Source organism: Athene noctua, chromosome 2 (assembly GCF_965140245.1).
Source record: "Athene noctua chromosome 2, bAthNoc1.hap1.1, whole genome shotgun sequence".
Classification (NCBI taxonomy): domain Eukaryota; kingdom Metazoa; phylum Chordata; class Aves; order Strigiformes; family Strigidae; genus Athene; species Athene noctua.
Window position 1 is genome coordinate 1,073,627 of NC_134038.1, and position 24,782 is coordinate 1,098,408.

Below are 24,782 nucleotides of genomic sequence, written 5' to 3' on the forward strand. Positions count from 1 at the left end.
CTTCCCCCACCATGGGCACAGGACCCCGAAGGGGTCAGCTCACCCCGACCCTCTCCTGGGGCCACGGCAGATTTGGGCTCAAAACCTTTTATTTTACAAGGCACACTGGAGCAGCTCAGCCCTGGGGGAGCCCCGGGGGCCAGCAGCGGGGCATCCCCAGAGCGAGGGGCCCTTCCCGGCCGCCCCCTCTTGGGGAGCAGCAGAGCTGCACCAGACAAGGGGGAACCCTGCCCTGCAGCACCCCACCTTTCCTCCAGCAGCAGCGGGGAGGCGCGGGGCCAAGCTGCCCCCCCTGGGGGGAGCTGCAGTCCGTGGGTGACCCGTGGGGGAGGCCGAGCGCTCAGCCTCTCACCCCGACGGCTCCTCGGGGCACGGCGTCGAGCCCCCCGCTTCTTCTTCCTCCCGCTGCCATCGCTCCTGCTCCTCCTCCTCCTCCCGGTCCCGGCGCCGCAGCTGCTCCTCCACCTCCTCAGGGATTTTCACCTCCAGCAGATTCTCCATCCCCGGGCCGGGCTCGTCCCCGATCAGCACCTTTTCCCAGGAGGGGGGTGAGGAAGGCTCAGGAAGGGGAGGAAGGCCGGTGGGACCCCCCACCTTTCCCCTCACCACTGGGGAGCAGAGCGAGGAAGAGGCAGGACGGAGCCCTCGGAGCAGCTCCGCACCCCAGGACCCAGCTCCCTGTGCCCCCCCCCCCGAGGACCCCCCTCCCCACCTGAATGAGGTTCTCGCAGGCCGCCAGCACGTCGGGCTCCCGCTCGCAGCGGTGCAGCTCCCGCAGGATCACGTACGTCCCCTTGTCCCGCACCACGCGCCGGCCGGGTTTGGTGGCCGTGAGCTGAGAAGGAAACAAAGCGACAAACGTGAGAAAGGGGGGGGCTTTGTGTGGCCAGGAGAGAGGGGGGGACAGCAGCCCAAGGGAGCAGGGGGCTGTCACAGAGCCGCTCTGACCCGCAGCGCAGGGGGACGCCGGCTCGTTGGCACGTCATCCCCCACAAAATCAGGCTGGTGGGGGTCGGAAAGGACCTGTGGCCACCCAGAGGTGGTTGCCCAGGTCCACAGGGAGGATCTCCAAGGACGGAGCCTCCACCAGCTCCCTGGGCAACCTGTGCCAGGGCTCCGTCGCCCTCGCGGTGAGAAAAGCGTTGCCTGATGTTCACATGTAAGCTCCCGCGCCCCAGTCGGTGCCCGCAGCCACTGGGCCTGGCACTGGGCACCACTGGGGAGAGCCTGGATCCTCTTTACTCCCCGCCACAGGGATTTATAGACATAAATTCAACCCCCTGAGCCTTCTCCAGGCCGAGCAGTCCCAGCCCCCTCTGCCTTTCCTCACGGCAGAGACGCTCCAGCCCCTTTCACCGCCTCGGTGGCCCCTCGCCAGACCGTCTCCGTGTCCCTCCTGTACTGGTGTAAAAGAATGTTAAATATAACCTCTGGAATACTGGAAACAAGAGTTTAAGGCCTAGTGAAAGGTGCTCAGGGCTTCGCTAGCCCGTGAGATTCCCCAGGCAACCCCAACGCTGCTCAACAGGCCTGAGAAGTGTTCTTAGCCTGCTGCTTGTATAGTCCCAGCCCAAGGCTGGTTTAAAACCCCGGCAAGCTGATCCTGCAGAGACGGTTTTAACAAAGGATGGTTCGTTGGCCAAACACAGGGGTTCTGCTACTTTAAGGGAATTTAGTATCTAGAAACCGCTCGCTCTACCTAAGCTTTTCATAGAACATCTTGAGGTTTTTTTCTCAGAAGTCTAAAGGTGAATTATGATGAAGATTGTTTAAGAAGATGAGTAGCCGTGATGACCCAAGCCTGCACCAGTGAGCAGCGGCGTCAGAAGAACTGGAATGGGCTGATAAGAACTAGCTGAAGCTGTGGAATATAATGGACTTTTGAAACTGATGAAGAATTAAGAGCTGAAAGTTCCTGGAAAAACACCAAAGACTTTTTCTATTGCATATTGTTATGTACAACCATATATATAGAATATATATATAGCTTTCTCTTAGTCCTGGCCACTCACTGCGGTGCTGGCCCCACTCTGAGTTATTAATAAAGCAAACCCAGAGATACCCGCAGTCTGGCGACATTCTTTAACTGGGGAGCCCCACACTGGACCCTGTACTCCAGGGGTGGCCTCAGCAGTGGCAAGCAGAGGCCCCTCAGCCTGCTGTGCTCTCCCCAGGACATCATACGCCACAGGAACACACCGCTGGCTCACAGCCAACATTATGTCCACAGCACCCAGGGCCTCGTCCCAGCCTGTCGCATCCTGCTGCTGGGGCTGTTTCTTCATGTTTTGCTCCACAAAATCCTTGTTGGCCCATTTCTCCAGCCCGGTGAGGTCCCTCCAGATGCCAACATGCCCCTCCGGTGTTCCAGCCATTCCTCCCAGCTCGGCGTTATCCACAAACGTGCCAAGGCCGTGCTCTGCCTCATCACCCAGACAAGTTAACGAAGATGTTGGACGGGGCCGGACCCTGCATCGAGTGCTGGGGCACAGCACTAGTCACTGGCCACTGATGACCATCCTCCAGGTGTATGCAGTTTTCAATCCAGCTCACCCAGCCCAGCTATCACCACTTCTCCACCAGGATCTCCAGGCAAACGGTGAGTTTTGGGGCAGCCCTGGCCATCTTTCTCTCCCAGGAGCCCCAGCCCAGGCTCTCGCCCTCACCCCTGTATCACCAGCTGAGAGAAAAAAGTCGTTACCCCACTGCTCAGCACCTGCCCGGCCACACCTGGAATCCTGTGTCCAGTTTGGTCCCTGCTATAATAGAAAAAGCTGTGGCCAGGCTGGAGAGGGCCCAGAGAAGGGCCACGGAGGTGATCACGGGGCTGGGCAGCCACATGAGGAAAGGCTGAGAGATTGGGTTTGTCCAGACTGGAGAAGAGAAGGTGCCAGGAGATGTTATCTCCATGCTCCGGTGTTTACAGGGCGGCTACAAAGAAGGTGGCGAGTCCCTTTGTACAAGGAGCCCCACGGAAAGACGAGGGGTGACAGGTACACGTTACTCCTGGGGAGAGTCCAACTGGACACAAAAGGAAAATTTTTCACAGTGAGAACCACTGGAATAATCTCCCCGGGGAAGTGGTGGGTTCCCCAACACCGGACACTTTCAGGGTTCAGCTAGACCGAGAGCTGGACTTGTCTAGGCCAGGCTTTTGCTGGAAAGGCTGGGGTGGATGATCCCTGAGGTCCCTTCTGACCTGGGATTCCGTCATTTGCCCCAAGGGACCCACCAGCATGATGGCTTCCAGCAACATCTTCCGGATGTCGGGTTCTTCCTCGCGCTGCTTGTCCTGGGGCAGGTACTGCAGGTCCAGGGGCAGCCCTGGGGAAGAGGCAGAGTCAGGGGGAGCCACACGGCCAGCAACGGCCCCCAGACACCCACCTGGACACCCACTTACTTTCCATCTCATCCTCAGGAAACTCCTCGGGGCCTGCGAGAGGCAGGAGAAGGAAGGGCAGAATGTCGACCTCCTCACTCAGCAGCCACTCGTGGTCCTCTGGGGACAGCCTGGGGTCAGAGGAGCTGCCGCAGCCAGGGCAGAAAAGCTCAGCCCCCACCCAGCGGCTCCCCACTGCCCTCCACCAGCACAACCGGGGAGAGAATCGGAAGGACAAAAGCAAGAAAAACTCGAGGATCAAGATAAAAGCGGTTTAGTCAGCAAAGGGGAGGAAAAAAAAAAAAAAACCAAACCACAAAAAAAGGCCCAAGCGATGCAAAGGGGCTGATCACTCAGCACAGTGATGCCGCCCAGCCTGTCCCTGCGCAGGGGCTGCTTCAGCCCCTCCCTGACCACGACGCTGTAAGGTGGGGGACACTCCTCTGGCCCGAGGGGCTCAGCTCTCTCAGCTCTTGGCCACCCCCAGGCTACTTGTTACGGAGGCCTCGATGCTGTGTGTGCATTGCTCAGCACTGGCTAAACCCGGCTGGTGTTACTTGCCCTGGCTGAACCCGGGTCTAAGACACAGCAGCACCACACCAGCTGCTCGGAAGAAAGCCAACGCCATCCCTGCCAGAGCCAGCACCCCAAAGCTCCCGGCGGCACGGGGACAGCCTGCTCGCAGCCCGGGGTGAGGGCTGCCCGTCCCGCAGGCTAGGGCAAAGCTCAGCAGCTGGGCCTGGCTTAAGGCAGCGGCTGGGCTCAGCCCGGGGCTCTCACCGGCCTCGAAGCAGCAGTTCCTGAGTGCCCCCACGACTCCGCGGCGATGGGCAGTGGAGTCCTTGTACTGCGTGAAGGGCAGCAGCCGCTGCACCGAGCACCTGCGGGAGAGGGACGGTCACGCAGGGGCCGGAGACACCCCCCCCCCGCCCGCCCCGGGTACTGCCCCGCCAGGAGGCCGCCCCCCCGCCCCGGAGCCGTACCGGGAGCGGTCGAGGAGCGCGCGGCGGCCCTCGGGCAGCTGGCTGAGGTTGCAGAGCAGCGGGCCGAGCTGCGGCGGCGGCCGGGGCTCGCCGAGGGCCTGGAGCAGCGGCGTCAGGCCAGACCCACGCTCCCGCAGGCCCCGCAGCACCCGCCGCGCCACGCCGCGCTCCCGGCACAGGTTGGCCAGCACCCCGCAGGCCGGCCCGGCCGGCAGCAGCCCCAGCAGCGCGGGCAGCGCGGCCAGCAGCGGCCCGCGGGCGGCCGGCTCGGCCGAGACGTTCACCAGGCAGCCCAGGGCATCGCGGGCCGCCGGCGGGCACGGTCCCGCCGCCAGCTCCAGCAGGGCCGCCACGACAGCCGGCCGCCCCGCCAGCATCCGCCGCCCCGCCGCGCTCCCTGACAGCGCCAGCGCCGTCTCCGCCGCGCCCGCCCGCGCCGCCTCGCCCGCCGCCGGGGCCAGCAGCGCCGAGAGCTCCGTCAGCGCCGCCTCCACCTCCGCCGCCGCCATGGCTGGCGCGTCCAAGATGGCGGGCACCTCCAAGATGGCCAGTGTCACCTAGCAACCGCCGGGACTCCTCACGGCGATAGGCTGTCCCCGAGCCAATGAGCGCCGCGTAGGCGGGGCCACGCCGCGGCTGCGCCAATCTACTACAGAAAAACTGCCGAGGAGGGCGGGGCCCGGCGAAGAAAGGGCTTCTGGGAATGGAGGTCCGCCCCGCCGCTGCGAGGCCACGCCTCCGACTGGGCCCCGCCCCTGTGGCGCCGCGGGGTCCTAGTGCGAGCGGCGCGGGCGCCGGTGCCCGTGGGGGGGTCGCGGCGCGGTGCTGCCGTGTCTCCCCGTGGGCCTGCGCCGGACGCACCCCGGGCTGCCCACGCCTGACCGCGGCCAGCCCCGCTGCCTCCCGGTCGCTGCGACCCTCCCGGCCCCACCCGGCCTTTCCTCGGCGGGACGAAGGCTGCAGCAGCCCCCGGCTCCCCTCGCCCCTCCGCCGCGGAGCTCCCCGATGCGCTCCCGGGATCTCCCGGGTCGCTTGTTCCCTGCCGCGGTGGCCACCCAGCAGATCTCGGGGTGGCCAAGGCCTCCGTGAGGAGCGGGGTGCCGGGGCTGCCCCCGGTGCGGTCCCGGCAGGAGCCCGGGGTGGTCCGTGGGCGGCGCTTCCAGAATCAGTTTCTGTTTCTCCGCTCGAGAATCCTCTTACCCAGAAGGGAAGGAACCGCCCTCTCGGAGCACCCCCGGTGCCTTTCCCGGAGCCTTCCCGGAGCACCCCCGGTGCCTTTCCCGGAGCCTTCCCGGAGCCTTTCCCGGAGCACCCCCGGTGCCTTTCCCGGAGCCTTCCCGGAGCCTTTCCCGGAGCATTCCCGGTGCCTTTCCTGGAGCATCCCCGGAGCATCCCTGGTACAATTCCCGGACACCCCCCCCACCCCCCCCACCCCCCTCCGAGCATCCCGGGTTCCTTTCCGGTCCCCCGTCCCCCTCCAAATTCCCGTCCCAGCCCCGTCCAGGCCATCGCCGGTGCCGGTGGCAGCCCGGGCCCCCGCCGTGGGGTGGCCGTGAGCGGGACCAACCCCGCTCCCTGCACCGTCCCCTCGGCTGGGGCCCGTGTCCCCGTCCCCACGTGGGCCCATGCGACGCCACGTTCCCCCGTCCCGCCGGGGCCTCTCCCCACCCCGCGCCCAACCCCGGAGCCCGAAGCGGTGGCGGTCGGTGAGCCCCGAGGGCGACTGGGACGCCCCGTACAAGGGTCCCGAGTCGGGGCGCAACGGGGACGCCCCCGACCTCCTGGGCAGGCTGGAGCGGCTCTGCGACAGCAGCCCCCGGCAGCTCCAGCCCTTCCTGCGGGACCACACGCTGGAGCTGGGCCGGCTACTGGCCCGCGGGCACCTGAGCCCGGCCCAGGTTTACGTGCTGCTGCGGGCCCTGGGGGCCACCCTGGAGCAGGGGGGACCGAGACAACCCTCCACGCCCCTCCTGACCCTGCTGCTGACCCGGGACTTCATCCTGGGGGACCTGCTGAGGTTCATCACCGAGCTGGATGCCTTCCAGTGCCGGGAGGGCCAAGTGTCCCAGGAGGTGATGGGGGACACGGTGGCCGCCCTCCACCGCCTGCTGACCGCCTGCCCCAGCCACGTCCAGACGCTGCTCTGCTACCCCATCGACCTCCTCTTCTGCACCGTGCAGCGGCTCCAGGCCCGCGGCTTCCAGTTCTGCTGGCTCACCCAGCAGCGCCTACACGACGCCAGGCGCCGGGTGGACGCGGCTTTTCCCCACCGCCACCGCCCCGCCGGCGCCTGGCGGGATGATTTCCACGAGGTGCCGGTGATCCCCGCGCCTGAGGAGCTCTTTGGGGAAGCGGGGGGCCGGCTGCGCCCCAACCTGCTGCACGGGCCGCACGAGAGCGCCGCAGCCTACCTGGACCTGCACTTCCGACTGCTGCGGGAGGATTTCCTCAAGCCGCTGCGGGACGGCATCGCCGCCGCCGTCTCCCTCGGTGGCCCCGACGGCGACAGGGCGGCGCTCAGCCTCTACCGGGGGGTCCAGCTCCACACCGTGGCCGCCACGCCGGCCGGCCCCATCTACCTGGCCCGTTTCCCGCCCCGCACCGGCCCGGCCGCTGCCGAGTGCTTAAAGAGCGGCTCCCTCACCTGCCTCCTCTCCGAGGACTGCAGCCACGTGCTCTTCGGCGTGGTGGCCGGCGTACAGAAGCAGAGGGTGGCCCGCCGGGACCGTGTGTGGCTCCACATCCAGACCTACGGCCACCAGCAGCTCCTCGCCCACCTGGGGAGAACCAGCTTCACCATGGTGGAGTCCCCGGCCTTCTTCGAGGCGTACCGGCACGTGCTGGAGGGGCTGCAGGAGCTGAGCCCCGCCGCCGTGCCCTTCGGCCGCTACCTGGTGCACTGCAAGACTTCCGTCCGCCCCCCCGCACACTTCGGCGCCAACAAGCTCTTCAGCCTCGCGCCGCTGCTGCCGGATGGCGTGAAAAAGGTGGGTGCCTCTCCTTTGTGGGACCCCCCCATCCCCACAGCTGGCAGAGCCCAGCCGGGGTGTGACGCCTCGGGTGCCCCATCCCCGCTTTCGGTTTCAGGGGAAGGAGCCGGTGGTGGATCTTTCCGCTGTCAGCCTGGAGGACCCGGAGATCTGGTCCCCCAAAATTTTCCCCCACTTGGACGAGTCTCAGCTCGCAGCCATCCGGCTGGCACTGAGCAGGGAGTTCGTGCTCATCCAGGGCCCCCCCGGCACAGGTAGGTGTTGGCGTTGGCACCCCAGCACTGCCCCCCCCCCCGCCCCTCACCATCCCCGCTGGGGGTCTGTGGGGGCAGAGCGGGGCTCTCCCTGCCCCCAGCGCACGCCGGCACTTTCCTCCCCAGGTAAAACCTTCATCGGACTCAAGATCACGGAGCTGCTGCTGCGGAACCAGGGGGGGGATGCGTGCAGGGAGCAGCCACCCCTCCTGGTGGTGTGTTACACCAACCACGCCCTCGACCAGTTCATGGAAGGTGCTGGTCCCAGTCCCTGTCCCCTCCCTGCAGACCCCTTGTGCCCAGCAGGGCTGTGCCAGCAGCGTGCCCGTCCCACCGGCAGCACGATGCTCATGGGTGCCATCACTGTTGCCTGTCACACCCCGGCTCCCTGGGGGCGCGCACTGGCCCATGGGCGGGCACAGGCTGGCAGGGCGGTTGGAGGGCAGGTTGGACATGGCCATGGGGTCGTTGGGCATGGCCATGGGGTTGGGAGGAAGGTTGGGCATGGCCATGGGGTCATTGGGCAAGTTGGGCATGGCCATGGGGTCAGTGACTATGTTGGGCAGAGCCACTGGGTCATTGGGCAGGTTGGATATTGCCACGGGGCTGGGGAGCAGGTTGGGCATGACCATGGGGTTGGGGGGTAGGTTGGCCATGGTCATGGAGTCAGTGGGCAAGTTGACTATGGCCATGGGGTCATCAGGCAGGTTGGGCATGGTCATGGGGTCATTGGGCATGTTGGGTATGGCCATAGAGTTGTTGGGCATGGCCAGGGGGTCGGTGGCCATGTTGGGCATGGCTGGGGTGTTAGTGGCCACGTTGGGTGTGGCTGGGGAGGTTGGCGGCCATGTTGGGCATGGCTGTGGGGGTTGGTGGCCATGTTGGGCATGGCCATGGGGGTCGGTGGCCATGTTTGCCGTGGCCAGGGGGTTGGCGCTCCGGCTGCCAGCCTGCCCCTTTCCTCTGCCAGGCATCCTGCAGTTCCAGCCCTCGTGGGTGGTGCGCATCGGGGGAAAATGCCGCAGCGAGAAGGTGATGGGCTGCTCCCTGCCACAGCTCCGGCAACGGGAGCTTTGCGGGCTGGGGAGGGCCAGCAGCCGCCGGCAGCACGCGCAGGTATGGGACCGGGGCCCTCTCCCACACTCTGCGGTCACCCAGTGGCTTGCTGGCTGCGGGGGCTTGGCGTGGCCCGCTCTGGCTTCAGCCCAGCGGCTCTTGCCCCCCCTCCCCAGCTGCGAAGCGCCTTGCAGGAGCAGGAGCAGAGCGTCGCCTTCTGCACCGAGGTGCTGGGGCTGCTGCGCCGCGGCATCCTCAGAGCCAGCGAGCTGCAGGACCAGATCGGGAAGGACAACCTGCTTTTTAAGGTGGGCGCCGCTGACACAGGGGGCCTGGAGGGGGGGCTGGGGGTGAGGTCAGCCCCCGACCTTGTCCCTGTCCCCCCCCAAGGGTGCCGTACATCTGGACATGCTGCAGTGGCTGGAGGTGCAGCTCCCAGAGGACGGGAGCCCGCGGCGAGGACGGGACCACACCGCAGGTGACCCTTGTTGCCGTTTTCAGCCCCAGACAGGCTCATGGAGCGGGGGGAGCCCCCAGCACGACTTGCATTGGGCACAGTGGGGGCCACCAGGAGTGACCCAGGAGGAGTGGGACCCCCCCTGCTCCATGCAGGGGTGGGGGCAGCCACCCAGGGGACAGAGGAGGGGTGTCCCTGTCACAGTGATCCGCCGGGGGGTGCCGGGGGGTGCCGGGGACACCACCGCCAGCTGCCGCCTCTCTGCCCCCAGGCACGGAGCAAGGGGCCGGGGGGGGCTGTGGGGGCCCTGGGATGGACGAGAGCTGTGAGCTGCTGCACCGGGACGAGCGGTGGCTGGACGAGGAGGAGGAGTTCGACCTGGCGGAGGCCGAGAGGAGACAAGCCCGGGAGAAGTTTGCCTACATCATCCCCGAGGAGGAGGAGGAGGAGAGGTACGGCCCAGAGACCGCGCTGGGGCTCGCTGGGGGTGAGGGGACCTGATGGCTACATCCGTCTGTCTGTCCCCAGCCCGCTGGACACCCAGCTGGCCCGCTGGCTACAAGACACCAACGCCATGACCGACAGGGAGATCGGCTACCTGAGGAGCCTCTGGCAGCTCCGGCTCAGCGACCGCTGGCGGCTCTACAGGTCTCACCGCCCCGTCCCCCATCACGGCGGGTCCCTGGGGCGGGGGGTCCCTGTCCCCAGGCTGTCCCCCGCCGTGACCCCCGTCCCGTGCCGGTGACAGGCGGTGGCTGGGCGCCTACAGCGCGGCGCTGGAGGAGGTGCTGGCGAGGCGGCTGGAGGAGTACGAGCAGAGTGCGGCCCAGCTGGCCCAGCACCGGCTCCAGGAGGACCTGCGGATCCTGCGGCAGAGCCGCGTCATCGGGATGACGACCACAGGTGAGAGAGACACCGCGCCAGGGCCGGGCTTGGGTTCCAGCGGTGGTGCCAGTGTCTGCGACGGGGCAATTTCTGGTGCTGGTGTTGCTTCCAGTGGTGGTGTTGGTGCCAACGCAGTACCGGTGCTCGTGGTGGCAGTGCTGGTGGTACTGGTGCTGGTGCCACTGATGCTAGCGGTGCTGGTGGTGCTGGTGCCAGTGCTGGTGGTGCTGGTGCCTGCCCCCAAAGGTGCGGTGGGAGGCAGGTGAGGACCCCAGGGTGGAGGAACGGGGTGCTGGGTGGACCCTGCCGGGGTGCCGGCTCCTTCACCCAGCTTGTGGTGGCCCCAGGGGCTGCCAAGTACCGCAAGCTGCTGCAGAGCATCCAGCCACAGACGGTGATCGTGGAAGAGGCGGCGGAGATCCTGGAGGCGCACGTCCTGACCTGCCTCACCCCCTCCTGCAAGCACCTCATCCTCATTGGGGACCACCAGCAGGTACAGCACCTCGTGCCCCCCCTACCCCGGTGGCCATGGGCACAGCTCAGCGAGCCACCGCCGCTCCCTCTGCAGCTGAGGCCCAAACCGGCCGATTACACCCTGGAGAAGAAATATCACCTCGGCATCTCCCTCTTCGAGCGGATGATCAACAACGAGATCCCTCACGTGCAGCTGCTGTGCCAGGTGAGCCAGACTCCCCCCCCTCACGGGCGCGGGCACTGCCCCCCCCGGGGGGGCTGCTGCCGTGGCTGGAGCTCTCCACCGTGTCCCTGGCAGCACCGCATGCGCCCCGAGATCTCCCAGCTGCTCGTCCCCTTCTTCTACGAGGCGCTGAGGGACCACCCGGCTGTCGGCAGCTACGAAAGGATCAAGGTGGGTGGGGGGGAAGAAGCAGGGTAGGGTGGGTGTGAGGATGGGGATGGTCCCCCTGACCGTGTGTCCCCCCCGCTCCGGGCAGGGCGTGGAGAGCAGCGTCTTCTTCATCCAGCACGTGGGGGCTGAGAACCTCGGCAGCCACGCCGGCAGCTACAGCAACCGCTCGGAGGCCGCCTTCCTGGTGCACCTCTGCAAGTACCTGCTGGAGCAGGGCTACGAGAAGGGGCAGCTCACCGTCCTGACGCCCTACAGTAGCCAAGTGGCCACCATCCGGCAGCTGCTGGCCAGGAGGGACATGGCCGAAGTGGCCACCTGCACCGTGGATGACTTCCAAGGGGAGGAGAACGACATCGTCCTGCTCTCGCTGGTGCGGAGCAACCCGGAGGGGCGCATCGGCTTCCTCAAGGACCGGCACCGCCTCTGCGTGGCTTTTTCCCGCGCCAGAAAAGGCTTCTACTGCGTCGGCAACCTGGAGGGCATCGCGCGAGGCGCCGGCGGGCAGCTCTGGGCCGAGATACTGGCGGCCCTGAAGAGCAAGGGCCTGGTAGGGGACGGGCTGGCGCTGACCTGCCAAAACCACCCCGAGGTGAAGGTGACGGTGCGGGACGCCTCCGACTTCAGGCGAAGCCCCGAGGGCGGCTGCACGCAGCGGTGCCAGACGCCGCTGCCCTGCGGCCACCCCTGCCCGCGCCGCTGCCACCCGCGCGACCGCGAGCACCGGCAGGTTCGCTGCTGCCTGCCCTGCGCCCGGCTGCCCTGCCCGCGCGGCCACCCCTGCCCCAAGCTCTGCTGGGAGAAGTGCGGCCCTTGCCTCAGGAAGGTGGAGAAGGTCCTGCCCCGCTGCGGTCACCGGCAGCGCCTGCCGTGCCACGTGCCGGCGGAGCGCTGGTGCTGCCAGGAGCCCTGCCTGCGGCCCTTCGCCTGCGGCCACCTCTGCCCGCGGCGCTGCGGGGACGACTGCAGCCGGGACAAGTGTGGTTTGAGAAGCTGCCGTGGGGACAACCGCGACGGGGACGACCCCAACGGGGACCACCATGGTGGGGACAGCCACGATGGGGACGACCACGGCGAGGACGACCACGGCGAGGATGACCATGGCGAGAGCGACCAAGGCGGGGACAGTGGCAGTGAGGTGGCGGAGGAGATCCCGCCGCGGTGCGAGCACCCAGCAGGAGCTGCTGGCAGCCGGCAGGCTCGCAGCTGGCAGAGCCTGGCATGAGGCTGCCCTTGTAGCCGGTGCCACTGCCCGTGTGGGGCCCGACCCGTGCTGGCTGCTGCCGCTCTGTGGTCACTTTTCAGCTGGGGGGGAGTCCCGTGGTGCTGCTGGGGGGGTCCCTCCAGGCCGGAGCTGGGGGCTGCGGCGCTGCCGGCATGGTGCTGCCCCCAGTCCTGCTCCCCAGCTGTGCCGGGAGCCGCAGCCGCCCCAGCACCTCCCCGGCTCCATCCTGGCACCTCCACAAGTCCCAGTTGATCCCGGACAAGCCCATCGTGATTCCCAGCTCGATCCCAACAGTGACGCCAAACTCAGCCACAGCCCACAGCAACCCCCAGCTCCATCCCGGCTGCGCCCACAGCAAGTCCCAGCTCAATCCCAGCTGCAGCCTCGGCGATTCCCAACAAGATCCCGACTGAACCCGCAGCAATTTCCAACTTGATCCTGTCCGGAGCCGCGGTGACACCTGAAACACCCCCCCACGCACCCCAATGCCTTCGGCAGCCACCGCTGGGCTCGGGCTCTTCCCTTCGCCAGAGCCGAGGTGCCAGCGTGGTGCCACATGGGTGACACTGCACGGAGGGACAAAACCTCCATTCCCCCCCCTCAAGAGGTTCAGCCTTGCGGGGGTTCGGCCACAACCAGGGACCTCGCTACCCCCCGTAGCCCGCTTTAACCCCCACCCTGCCTCACTCAGTAATTAAAGCCCGACCAAAGCCGCCCTCGTTTCTGCCACCCGTTCATCCTCGCCCCTCAGCGTCCGCGCTTCTCCCGGCAGTTGCCTTTGGTTGTCCCCGCCAAGCCCGGTCCCCCCCTGGGAGTGGGTGGTCCCGAAGGTGCCACCCTCAGGGAGGAGAAGACTTTCCCTGTGGGGACGGGCAGCTCCCGTGATGGGACTGCTTTCTGGGGGGGGGCAGATGCCCCCAGGAGAAGCCCCCTCACCCCCCCAACCTGTGGAACCAGCAGGTGGCGGCGAGGTCCTGCCCCACTCCCACCTCCCACCCGTGTCTGGAGGAGCCGCGGAACTGCCAGAGGCTCCAGTTCCCCCTCCTGCACCCCTCGGCTGCGGGGACGGGCAGAGCTGCAGCCCCCGCCCCGGGACCACCGGGAGCCCCAGCATCCACCTCACCGGCTGTACCCCGGGGGCCCTGAATCCATTCCACCGCTGCGGGGGGGTTACTGTGTCCCCTTGATGGCGGCTTCTGAATGACTCCAGGAGCCACCTTGGTCCTTCTAAATGACTCCAGGAGCCACCTTGGTCCTAAATGATTCGAGGAAGCCACCTTGGTCCTTCTGAATGACTCCAGGAGCCACCTCGGTCCTTCCAAGTGACTCCAGGAGCCACCTCGGTCCTTCTAAATGACTCCAGGAGCCACCTTGGTCCTAAATGATTTGAGGAGCCACCTCGGTCCTTCCAAGTGACTCCAGGAGCCACCTCGGTCCTTCTAAATGGCTGGAGGCTGCTGCTTTCAGGCGCGGTGCGGTGTGGCCGCGCTCCTGGGGAGGGAAAACACCGTTTCTGCTGCCGTGGCCACGGTTTTCATCAGTCGGTGCCTTGCTAATGGTGCTTGGGAACCAGCGTGGTGCTGTGGGTCCCGCCGCCGTGGTATTTAATATTTTGGTGAATAAAGGAGCACAGGGTCCCTTCATTCAGCGTCAGACGAGTGGGTGCTGCGCCGAAGCCCCAGCATGGCTGGGGACCATGCCGGGAGGGTGGGGAAGGACCCACTGGCGGCACAGCCCACGGTGGCCAGAGGTGCCCTGGCCGGTGGGAGCTCGGCAGTGGCACGGAGCCGGGCAGGGCCAGTAGCCCCGACATCCCAGAGCCCGTCCTGGTTCTGGGGCCGCGTGGCACTGTGGCCACACCACCTCCAGCATGTTCTGGGGGGCTCCACGCACTGTACTGGCAGTAGGAAGGGCCAGCAGAGAGTGGCAGTGGTGGCCTGGGAGGCACCAAGAGCCCCCGGCTCCCACACAGTGGCAGAGGGGACACCCCCATAACCCCCCGGTACCTTCCGCAGCCCCGATGTCACCCCCCGCGGGGTCCCTGAAGGAAGCGGGTGGGGGCGAATCACAGAAAACCTTTATTGGTGTAACGATACATTGCTATGCCGTGAAGTTCAAGTTCCCTGACAGGGCTCGGGGGGGGGGGGGGGGCAGGAGGGGGGGGCAGGCAGCCACAGCAGCACGCTGGGAGGGGGGCGGACGACAGCAGAGAGGGGACCGGGCCAAATCCTGCTCTGTCCCACTGGGGAGCCCCCGTGGGTGCAGGGAGAGGGTCCGAGGGTCCCTGGAGCTGCGGTGGGAAAAGGGGAGAGTCCGAGCCAAACCCCTCCCCTTCTCCAGAGGGAGGAGGAAACAAACTCCAAGTTCAAACCAAGCTACGGGAGGGGAGCCGGGGGGGGGCACCGCGGTAGCTGCCGGCACCCACCTCCACGCCCTCTGCACTGGGGGAAGGTGTCTGTCTGTCTGTCTGTCTGTCTGCCTTCCCTCTGCACCCCGAGCCTGGAGCCGGGTCTGCAACGTCACCCAGAGCCTCTCCCCTCCCACCAAGGACAGGCCAAGGACATGGGGGGGAGCCCCCCCCATAGCAAAGGGTGTCTCCAGCCTCGGAGCACCCACTCACCTCCCCAACCAGCCTCTTCCAAAAGCTGCTCAGCCCCCTGGGAAGAGGGAGACACCCCCAAAAAGAGCAGGGGTGGGGGGCAAGGAGCTGTGGCAGCGGTGCTGCCCCACTGGGCCCCTCTTTGAGGGGGCGGGGGGCATTTTGAGGCAGCTCGGATGCTGCGGCAGCCGTTGCCCCTCGTTTGTGCGTGCGCTCAGCTGAGCTCTCCCTGCCCCGAGCCTGCCAAAAACTGCTCCCCGAAAAAACTTGGGGTGCCTGGGCAGGGAGGGAGGGTTTGCCCCCGTGGTAGTGGAGGGGAGGGGGGCAGAAGTGCAGGTGGGAGCAGCAGCACTGCATTCCCATCATGGGCTGAGATCACCCCCAAAACCAGCCACTGCAGCTCCCCCCGGTGAGGGCAGAGCTGTGCGGCTGCTTCCCCACCATGCACTGGCCTCCAGCCTGCCAAAAGTGGGGTGTAATTTAAAAAAAAAAAACCCAAAGAAAATCATGGGAGTCGTGTGGGCCGAGGCGCCCTGTCCAGCGTTCGCCCGTAGGACGCTGGTAGCACCCGGCAAAGATTAAAATAACAAACCAACCAAACTGAAACATCAGTAAAAAACCACTGTGGGAGGGCAAGAGCAAAGCAAACCTCTTTGAAACAAACGGACTCTTCTCCAGGGAAGGAGCTGAGGACAGTTCGTGGGGAGTTCAAGAACGCTGGTTCCGGAGGCGGCCGGGCAGAGGCGTCCCGGTGCCGGTGCCGGGGACGGACGGCGTTCGCTGGGTCACCAAAAAGTGCTCGAGGGAAATTCAGGCCAGCTTCGGCGTCACGAGGAGTTTGCAGGTCAGTGCAGCCAACGAGATCAGCGATAAAGTGCAGCAAAGCTTCTCAGAGCTCCCCCCCTCCACGGCTGTCCGGTGAGTCCCGGCCCACGCCGCAGCAGCCCCCCCCGGGGGTGAGGGGAAAGGGGTCGACGGGCGTCTTCGGGGCCAGAGGCCGCGGGCGCTTTCAGTCTGTGGCGCTGCGAGGGGCCGTGGGGTGTTGGGGGGGGGTTCCAGTGTACGCGGGGCTGGGGGGGCAGTTTGGGAGTGTGGGGCGACGGCGAGGCGGGACGCAGGCAGGAGGGCGGGTGGGGAGGGGCTGCCGGGCGCCTCCGAGCGGGGCCAAAAACTCACATGCAAATCACCTGCAACCTGGGAGCGAGAGAGGGGTGTTACCGGGGTGCCGAGTGGGAAGGGCAGGATGGGGGCTCTGGAGTGGGGGCTGGAGCCCCTCTGCCCCCTCAGGACAGGGGCTGGAGCCCCTCTGCCCCCTTGGAGCAGGATCAGAGCCACTCTCTCCCCTCGGAATGGGAGCCAGAGCCCCTCTCCCCTCAGCAGCCACCCCTCCGGGCCAAGCCATCCCGCCCAGCTCCCGCACCTCTCCTCCTCGATGCTGCCGCTCTCAGTGTCGCCGCCGTCCCCGTTCTCCTCCGCGTCCTCTTCCCCGAGATCCATGTCCAGCTCGTTGCCAGCCTCCAGGCGCGTGTACGCGTACCCGCTGGAGGGAAAGGGGCGGCACCGCGTCAGCGCCCAGCGACACCCCTGCGCACCGCCGCGTCACGGCGGGGGGACATCCCGCTCCTCTCTCCGGTGGATGCAGGTCCCTGCCCAAAGTCTCCTCCGCACCCGAATCAAGCCCACGGGAAGGAGGGGTTGGCAACAGGCAATGCCCCCCCAGGGGTTATTGTCCCCCCAATCCCCACAGGCAGCTGCCTGATGCCAGGCAAAGGGCCTCCCCTCCTTCCCATGGCTCCCGAGGCTTGTCCATGTGTCTCGGAAGGATGGAGGGAACAGGGCTCTGCTTGAGCTCCATTCCCCTTGGAAAACAAGGATCTACCAGCTCAGGGGCCAAAGGAGCCTCCTCTGCCAGGACACAGGGCAATCCCCTTTTTTAGGGTGGGTTCAGAGGCGTCGCGTGGCCCGACCTGATGGAACGGCAGGTAAAAAAGACGATCCTCTTCAGCCTCTTGTTGTAAAAGAAGTAGTTGAAGGACCAGAGGCTGCCGTCCTCTCCAAAGGGGTCTGAATCCAGGTCAGGGTTGTAGCTGCAACAGCAAGAGGAGGTGTGAGAAAAGTGGCCCTGGGTTCTGTTCCGAGAGCTCACCCTGCTGGGAAAGGGGGAGAGAAAGGGGGAGACTGGGCCAGCTGGGAGCTGCCTGGGCAGGCAGCACGTGGGCAGGAGCAAGACGGCGCCCCCAGAGCCAGGCAGCGCAGGGCTGGTCAGAGCTGCGGGCCATGGGCCAGCGTGTGTGGCTGGCAATAAGCCCTGTGCCCACGGGCCGGCTGCAGAAGGAGGGTGAGAGCCAGCCCAGCTGCTGCAGATTTCCAGGGCGGTGGAAGTCCTGCATGGGAGGGGAGGGTGGCAGCAGTTCCCCCTCCACAGGAGCCAGCAAATGCCAGTGAGGAGCCCCCCTGCCCCAAAGTCCCCAAAATCTAACCTTTCACAGGAAAATAACTGTTCCTCCACAGGCCCAGGGGCGAGCACTTGCCCTGTTACCTGTAGATGTCACACTCGGACAGACAGATCTCCTCGTCGACTGCATCCCACAGGTGAGGTTTCAGGGCGTTGAAATCCTCCCGCACCGCAGAGAAGAGGCTGCAGTTGACAGCATTCACCACCTACAGAGACAGGGCAGGGGCGTGAGGAGCAGCAGAGCCGCTGCCTGCTCCCCTCCCACCCTCCTCTTTCTCCCCGTCCCTCCTGAATTGAGAGGAGAGGCCGGAGCACGACCAGGACCACAGAGGGGGAGAAGTGAGACGGCCCAGGCGAACTCAGGGCCCTGACGTGGAAGCAAGGGGCCAGGCTGGAGTGGAGTGCTTGGCTGGAGAGGGAAAACCCAGCAGAGGATCTGCGGGGATCACGCCAGGTGACAGCAAAGAGCGTGGCGGTTTCCTCAAAGCCTCTCCACAAAAAGGGTGAAATTCCCCAATCCGAGAGGACACTACCCGCTCCGTCTGTGGACAGACAGGGAGGGAGGCCCTGCAGAGCCGGCTCACGCACCCAGTTGAGGCTTGGCTCCCGGCTGAACTCGTGGCTCTTGGCGGCGCTGAAGTCGTAGTCTGGGCGGAAGGACTCGTTGAGCGTCGCTATCAGGTAGAAGAGGGTCTTGCGGCTGCATTTGTCGCTCAGAGGTCCCTCCTCGTCGCCGCTCTGACTCTTGCTGAGCCTGGGAGGCAGAACCGTGGGTTAGCGGTGGCTCCAGCACGGCCTGGGACAACACTGAGTACGAGCCAGCAGCCAACAACCATCCCCGGCTGGTGTCGGAGGGCGCGTGGCCAGCAGGGCTCGGGCAGGGCTCGTCCCCCTCGAATCCCGGGTTCGGGTCTGGGCCCCTCGCTCCGGGAAAGACACGGAGGGGCTGGAGCACGTCCCAAGGGCAGCGCAGCTGGGGAAGGGGCTGGAGCACGAGTCCTGGGAGGGGGGAGCTGGGGGGGCTCAGCCTGGAGAAAAGGGGGCTCAGGGGAGACCTCGCCGCTCTCTGCAGCCGCCCCCGAGGAGCTGGGGGCGAGGGGGGGTCGGTCCCTTCTCCCCCGGGAGCGCCGGGAGGGAGGAACCGGCCTGACGTTGCGCCACCGGGGGAGGTTCAGGGGGGATGTTGGGAACAATTTCTCCAGCGAAAGGGTCGTCGAGCGCCGGAACCGGCCGCCCAGGGCAGCGGGGGAGTCGCCAGCCCGGGAGGGGGGACGCGGGTCAGGGGGGGCCTGGGCAGGCCGGGGGGACTCGGTTGCACTCGGGGAGCTCTGGGGTCTTTCCCGACCTCAGCAACCTGGTGACTCTATGGACAAGCCAGCTCCGGGCCACAGCCATGACACCAGCCACCGAGGAGGGTCCTTCCCAGCAGGAATCCCGGCCCCCTGCCTGCAGACACGCTGCTACCTGCAGTGCAGAGCTCAGCAGAGAAACCCCCCCAGCCCCTGGTACCTGCTGGGGCTGATCCCCGTGGTCTGGGGAGGCGACAGGGCCTCCAGGACGTGCGGCTGGCCCTCCTGGCAGAACTGCTTGAACATGTGCTTGTCGTCGCCAGCCATCTTGCACGAGTAGCTCTCGATCCTGCGGAGACACCCAGCACCACGCTTAGAGGCCACCCCAGCCGCTAGCCCAGCCGTGGCGGGACCTGGCCACCAGCATCACTGAGGTGCCAGCCCAGCACCACAGCGGCGGTGGGGACTTGGAGGAGGCAGCTAGTGCAGCCAAAGAATCTCCGGTCCCCAGGAGTGACACTCCTTCAGGCCGCTGGGCTGAACCTACATGTGGAGATACAGAATTTTGGCCCAGGAAGGCGCGGACGGGGCTGGCTGGACTGAATGGGGAGGTAGGAGCCATCCCAGCACGCTCTCCCGGCCTCCCTGCTAGCACAGGAAGCTCAAGAGAGAGGCAGAAGGCAGCCAAACCGATGCCAGTGACAAGCCTGAAAAGGATCCCTTCGGCCACAACCAAAAATAGATCCGCAGCTGGCGAAGGACCAGCCCCCTGGCAGCTGGCACAGTGGAAGGACTCTCGCTGCCATCCCGAGCCGAGATGGCCGCCGGCTCCCGACCTGCCCTGTGCCGACACACACAGAGCGGCCAAAGGAGCTTGTTGGAGGTGCCTGGAAAGCTCTGAGGGCTGGAAGATTTATATTAAGAAAGGCTGAGAGAGTTGGGGGGTTCAGCTGGGGAAGAGAAGGCTCTGGGGAGACCTTAGAGCGGCCCCCCAGGGCTGAAAGGGGCTGCGGGAAAGGGGGGAGGGACTCATCATCAGGGGAGAGGGATAGGACGAGGGGAATGGTTTTAAGCTGAGAGAGGGGAGATTTAGATCAGATCTAAGGCAGAAATTCTCCCCTGTGAGGGGGTGAGGCCCTGGCACAGGCTGCCCAGAGCAGCTGTGGCTGCCCCCTCCCTGGAAGGGTTCAAGGCCAGGTTGGACGGGGCTTTGGGCAACCTGGGCTGGTGGAAGGTGGCCCTGCCCGGGGCAGGGGGTGGCACTGGATGGGCTTTAAGGTCCCTCCCAACCCAAACTGTACAGAAAATCTCTCTGGTGCCCCCCAGGTGATCGCCTTTATCAGCTTCTTTACCAGTCCCCCTGCTCTGCCCTGGGGTGGACAAGCCAACCCCAGGGACTGCCGGGCCACCAAGCCCCTGCCCTGGCATCACACCCACGACTCAGAAAAGCTCCTGACAGAGCTTCCAGCCACTCGGTGATCGCCGAGGAAGCTCCTCAGATCCCAATGTTGCTCCTTGCTGGAGCTTCCCTGCCCCAGAGAGAAGAATATCAAGGGCTGCAGGAAGAAGGTCCCCCAAAGGACCCACCCAGCACCAGGCTTGGGCTGTTTGGAGCCCCCCACTTTGAGGGGAGACACTGCTCGGCGGTTAAACAGCAATAGCACCAAAACGGCACCAAAACAACCGTGGGAAAGAGGCGGCAGCTGCAATCCATGAGGAATCAACCTCCCTTCCTGGCCTGCCTCAGCGCCCGCATCCCTCAGAAGCAAAACCAAAGTCCACGGGGTCTGGATTTGCACCTCAAAAGCCTGAGAACCAGCAGAGCCGCCAGTGCTGCCGCGCCCCCCAGCACCATGACACGGCGTCACCGCTGCCGGTGAGCTCTGTACCGGGGTGGGACGAGACGGGCCCAGCCTGGCACTGGAGGAAGTTAGGAACAGCTCGGCAGCAGTCAGCTAGAGAAATGGGGAGCTGGACTGGGACAGAACTGGTTTTAGGGGCAGCAGAGTGGACAAATGGATAGCCTCCAGCATATAGAAAAGGGGCTGTGTAAATTCAGCTGTAACACGGGGCAGCAGAGCAAGATGAAAAAAAGAAAAGTTGTCGAAGCGTGTTAATGATCGTATAAAAATGACCCCAGGTCGATCCTAGAGCGAGGACGGAGAAATCATCAACGTGAACATCATCTTCTTCCCGGGGAAGGACCCGGAGGGCGACAGCTCACCCACCTCCTGCAAGAGCCAGCAGAGCAGCGGGAGGGAGCTCCACCTCCAGAAAGAGGGAATGAAACAGGAGCGCGAGTGTGTGTAGCAATTAAATTGTAATAACTTACAAAAAATTAAATAGTAATAACTCACTATTGTTATTGCCATTACTGTAATTAAAGTCGCTACTAGAGGCTTTCTCTGTATAAGGGTGACCTCACTGCGTTATCATTCCTGCTCTGTAATAATGAGAGGAGACCAATAACAATTCCTGAGTAAGGATGAATAAGAATCACTAAATAATTACAATTATACTAATAAGAGACGGTTACACATACAAGCTGCGTCCCCTCTTTGGCTGTAACAAGCTCCTGAGCCCTCATACCTCACGTCTCACCCTGTGGTGCCCCACGGCTCAGTTCGGGGCACTCGCCCCGGGACACGACACCCCACAGGGCTGTGGGGCAGAGTTCTGGGGCAGAGCCACGGACCTGCTCGTTAGCGAGCGACCTCCTCGTCAGCGAGCGCGCAGGGGGCCACAGAGGGAGTAGTGGCACGAGAGCAGAGTGTGGCACTAAGCGAGCACGGCCTCTCCTCTGCCCGCTTTTTGATGCTTTTCCAGAGGAAAAAAAAAAAGTGAGAAAGCAGCTCTGCTTCCCCGCCAGAGCCAGCACTCACCTGCCGATGATGTGAGCATCGCCCGTCTCCACCGTCAGCTGAGAGTTTATTGCTTCGAAACTTGAGTTCTCCAACAGCTTCATTGTCTCGGCTTCCGGAGGGACTCCCCGTGCCACGGCTGCTGCAAAATGTGCGTATCCTGCAAAGAGAGAGAGCCTTGCAGCCGGGGACGGAGGTGCCTGCAGGATGCAGTTTGGCCACCTCGGATTCGATGATCTTAAGAATTTTTTCCAACTTAAAGTGTTCTGTGCCCCGCAAGCAGCGCAGGGGGAGAGCCGGGAAGCCCACACCCCTTCTGGGCAGGGCAAAAAGACAGATGGGCACCCACGCCCCCATCTCTGGGCAGATATTTCTCCCCCAAAACTGGGGAGGATCATGCGGCACCGGCTCTGCTGCGGGCTGAGGGTGGCACAGACAGCCCCCAGCCAGGCCCCAGGGTGGGCTCTGGCAGCAGGCCTGGGGCGGCCGCCGCAGCACCTCGGGGAGCTGCTCCTCCATGGTCTGCCAGAGCCCTCAGTACTGACACCAGGACTAGTTAACGGGTTAACTCGTTAAAGGATGGGCAGATGGCTGGATGAGAAGGGGGAGGGTGGCCTCTCCATGGTGCCTGGCCCCAGCCCATGTTCCCTCCTCTCCTGGACTGAAACAGGAGAAGCTGTAAACAGGTGGGGAAGCGGGGCCGGGGCTCTCGGGAAGCAGCAGCCCCTTCCAGGCCTCCCAGGGAAGATACATCCCCACCCCTGTCCTGGGCATCATGACAGAGTGGGAGAAAAACAACACCCAGCCCTTCAGTTTCAGGATTGGAGGCGGGAAGGGGGACGCTGCGTGCCCGTGACACCGACACCATGCCAAGGCCAAGGATACTCTTACAGCGACGTTGCCCATCGTGACTAAACCCAACACTGTGCCAGCCAAAGCAGCGCTCAAGGAAACGTCGTCTCTGCCAGGCAGCTTTAAGGCTCAGCTTTAGTCCCTCTCTGACCGGCAGCTCTCCAGCCACTCCTCCCCAGGCCTGTAGCCCTGCTGGGGGTTGTTGTGGCCCAAGGGCAGCCCCTGGCATTTGCCCTCAGTGAAACTCCCCCAGCTGGGCTCAGCCCATGGCTCCAGCCTGCCCAGGTCTCTCTGCAGCCTCCCCGCCCTCGAGCAGACCAACACTCCCACCCAGCTGGGTGTCACCTGCAAACTTAAAAGACTTTGGAAGATGGAGAAGAGAAAATTGGGGAATCAAATGTCAACCCGGAGGGTACAGGGGCAGAAAGTGGAATATTTGCTGGAGTGTCCTCACGTCACAAGCACATCTCCCTCCCCCCGGCACAGCGAGCAGCCGGCAGCGCTCTCCAACACCTCTTCAACGATGCAAAAGGCAGGAGGCAAGTTGAGCATTTGCAATAAAACAGCAACCCGGAGCAGCCATGCTGCTTGAGCAAAGATGCTGCTCTGAAACCATGAGCCCACGGATCCCTCAGATGCTGAAACGTGCCCCAGCACCCAACCCCTCGCCCTGCAGGGATTGCTCCTGGCGCGCAGGAACCGCACCGAGGCAGCGAGCTCTGCTCCTCGCACTCTGCGAAGAGAAAGGAGACAGACACCGTGAAACACGGAGCTGGTGGTCCGTTTCCTATCGAAGAATCGCTCTGCAGGAGAAGTTGGGACCATGTGCTAGCCCGCTTTGGGCCAGAGCAGACCTGGCAAGGATGAGACGGGAAGGACTAACCGAACCCTCAGCCTGCTTCTGACGCTGAATACAACAGCTCGCTTATCCACAGCGGGAATTGCACAGGAGATGGATTTTCTCACGCCAGCACAGACTGAGACGCTACCTCAGGCCTTCCACCCTTAACCCAAGCTGGGGTCAAAAGGTGTTAAACGGGGCGTTCAACTGCACTTTGGCATGGCAACACCCACCCGGCGCCGAGAGACGGAAGCAGGCAGCTGCCGGGGCTGCGTGGAGCAGGAAGGAGCCGTCCCACATCACCCGTGGGGCTGAGGGCAGGGAGGTTTCACGGTTACGGTTACACTCAACCTGAGGCAGGTCATGCCTGGCCCTGAAAACACGTCTTGGTTTCCTTCCTCGCCCTGGCTGGTTTAGCACACAGCAAACATCGCCGAGGAGGCAGGTCAAAAATATTGCAGAGTGCTAATTTTAAATTTAAACCAGCTTAATCTAAAGGGGTTTGGGTATCACGGGGTCTAGAGCATGCTTCGGTGCCAGCAGGGACCACGCAGCAGGGCCCACGGAAAGCCACCCCATGTCAAAGCTGGCAGAAGCTGAGCCTAGGCGAGGTAATAAGCAACCTAAAGTGGAGAAGAAAAAAATAAAAATGGATCATTTTTGGGTAAGGGAAGTCGGCCTGTGAATACGAGCTGTGTCCTCTTGACAAGGAAGGCCATTAGTGGTGTGGTGCAGCTCAGGGCTCTCCCCACGGAGGGATCGGCCCTGACACCCTCTGCGTTACCTGAGAGGGAGACCGAAGCGTCGGCGGGGCCGCAAAAGGGACCCTGAGCCGGGGGGGAGGAAGAGGAGGGAGGAGGAAAAGCAGAATTAATGGGGAGCTGGCGCAGACACCGCAAACAGGAAAATGGAGGCAGGCCCAAGCCCGGCCCGGCTGCTCCGGAGGGCCCACAGAGCAGCCCCGAGGCCCTGACAGGCACCACAGCCAATTCCCGGGGCCCGTCCTGCCCGTCCGGACACCGGGCGGGAGGCGGCTCAACGGGCCGGGCCCTGAAGGTGACAGGGCCCGGCGGGCGGGGACCGGCAGCACCGTCCCGGCATGCACCGCGCGGCAGGCTGAGGGCCCTTGCCGCGGGGACTACAGCTCCCAGCGTGCACCGCGGCCGGCGCCCAGCGCCAGGGCGCTGGGCGCCGGCCGCGGTGCACGCTGGGAGCTGTAGTCCCCGCGGGAGTGGTTTCTCCGAGGGGATGGGGGGGAGGCGGCGGTGGGAGCGGGCTTACCGGCGTTGCCTGCTCTCGGTCCCGGCGGGGCCTCCTCGCCGTGAACTGCTCCTTCAAGCTCGGGGCGTTTGTAAAGGGAGGCGTCTCCGGGGAAAGCTCGAGGAGGGCGAGTGTGCCGCGGTCGCCGTCCGCCGTCTGGCGCCGGCCCACCGGGCCTCCGCCCACCTCGACATGTCCCCGGCTGCTCGGGACGGAGCGAGCGGCTGAGCGAGACCTGGGAGTCCCCCGGGGCGGGCGAGCGGGCGAGCGGACGACCCTCTGCTCAGACACCGGACGACAACAAGCGGCGAGGCCCCACCCGCGGCCCGTCCGTCCCCAGCGGCGGCTGACAGCCCGCTCCTCCCCATTGGAGGACGAGACTAGCAGTCGCCGCGGATCTCCCCTCCCGTTGGCTTAGAGGGACGTCAGTCAGATCAGAGCGCCCGCCCTCCGCGGGGCTAAACCCGAAGCCCCTCCCACAGGCTGGCGCGCTCGGGGTTTTGATTGGCTGCCGGGGACAAAGACGGGGGG

At 65.0% G+C, this 24,782-nt stretch overlaps 3 protein-coding genes across 4 annotated transcripts; 1 reads left to right on the forward strand and 2 right to left on the reverse strand.

Annotated features, from left to right (window-relative positions):
• Positions 1-83: 83 nt before the first annotated feature.
• HGH1 (HGH1 homolog) lies at positions 84-4,905 on the reverse strand. The gene is made up of 6 exons (XM_074897535.1): positions 4,363-4,905; positions 4,160-4,260; positions 3,401-3,499; positions 3,233-3,324; positions 713-835; positions 84-531 (listed from the first exon to the last, which is right to left on the reverse strand). The coding sequence occupies exons 1-6, from the start codon at positions 4,869-4,871 to the stop codon at positions 349-351; spliced, it is 1,107 nt and encodes a 368-aa protein (XP_074753636.1). The 5' UTR covers positions 4,872-4,905; the 3' UTR covers positions 84-348.
• Positions 4,906-5,870: 965 nt separating this feature from the next.
• Positions 5,871-12,913, forward strand: LOC141956741 (NFX1-type zinc finger-containing protein 1-like). 2 transcript variants are annotated; one of them, XM_074897537.1, is made up of 13 exons: positions 5,871-7,349; positions 7,450-7,606; positions 7,733-7,861; positions 8,577-8,722; positions 8,839-8,970; positions 9,053-9,140; positions 9,391-9,571; positions 9,648-9,767; positions 9,868-10,022; positions 10,352-10,497; positions 10,573-10,683; positions 10,777-10,872; positions 10,958-12,913. In XM_074897537.1, the coding sequence occupies exons 1-13, from the start codon at positions 5,988-5,990 to the stop codon at positions 12,092-12,094; spliced, it is 3,960 nt and encodes a 1,319-aa protein (XP_074753638.1). In that variant the 5' UTR covers positions 5,871-5,987; the 3' UTR covers positions 12,095-12,913. The 2 variants fall into 2 exon arrangements, with proteins under 2 accessions (XP_074753638.1, XP_074753637.1); XM_074897536.1 differs by having other exon boundaries at positions 10,352-10,683.
• A 1,241-nt stretch (positions 12,914-14,154) lies between these two features.
• MAF1 (MAF1 homolog, negative regulator of RNA polymerase III) lies at positions 14,155-24,593 on the reverse strand. The gene is made up of 8 exons (XM_074898301.1): positions 24,273-24,593; positions 21,320-21,458; positions 18,658-18,786; positions 17,737-17,902; positions 17,233-17,354; positions 16,661-16,780; positions 16,114-16,233; positions 14,155-15,887 (listed from the first exon to the last, which is right to left on the reverse strand). Exons 2-8 carry the CDS (start codon positions 21,400-21,402, stop codon positions 15,866-15,868), a joined length of 762 nt encoding a protein of 253 aa, XP_074754402.1. The 5' UTR covers positions 21,403-21,458; positions 24,273-24,593; the 3' UTR covers positions 14,155-15,865.
• Between the last annotated feature and the right edge of the window lie 189 nt (positions 24,594-24,782).

Excerpts from the sequence above, each read along its gene's own strand:
- MAF1 (XM_074898301.1), bottom strand. The coding sequence starts at position 21,402 with ATGAAGCTGTTGGAGAACTCAAGTTTCGAAGCAATAAACTCTCAGCTG. Across the intron at positions 18,787-21,319 it reads GATGCTCACATCATCGGCAG|GATCGAGAGCTACTCGTGCA; the intron begins GTGAGTGCTGGC and ends GTGTCTCCGCAG. Across the intron at positions 15,888-16,113 it reads GGCAGCATCGAGGAGGAGAG|GTTGCAGGTGATTTGCATGT; the intron begins GTGCGGGAGCTG and ends TCTCGCTCCCAG.
- LOC141956741 (XM_074897536.1), top strand. The coding sequence starts at position 5,988 with ATGCGACGCCACGTTCCCCCGTCCCGCCGGGGCCTCTCCCCACCCCGC. Across the intron at positions 7,350-7,449 it reads TGCCGGATGGCGTGAAAAAG|GGGAAGGAGCCGGTGGTGGA; the intron begins GTGGGTGCCTCT and ends TTTCGGTTTCAG. Across the intron at positions 7,607-7,732 it reads CCAGGGCCCCCCCGGCACAG|GTAAAACCTTCATCGGACTC; the intron begins GTAGGTGTTGGC and ends TTTCCTCCCCAG.
- HGH1 (XM_074897535.1), bottom strand. The coding sequence starts at position 4,871 with ATGGCGGCGGCGGAGGTGGAGGCGGCGCTGACGGAGCTCTCGGCGCTG. Across the intron at positions 3,500-4,159 it reads GAACTGCTGCTTCGAGGCCG|AGGACCACGAGTGGCTGCTG; the intron begins GTGAGAGCCCCG and ends GGCTGTCCCCAG. Across the intron at positions 532-712 it reads CCTGCGAGAACCTCATTCAG|GTGCTGATCGGGGACGAGCC; the intron begins GTGGGGAGGGGG and ends TCCTGGGAAAAG.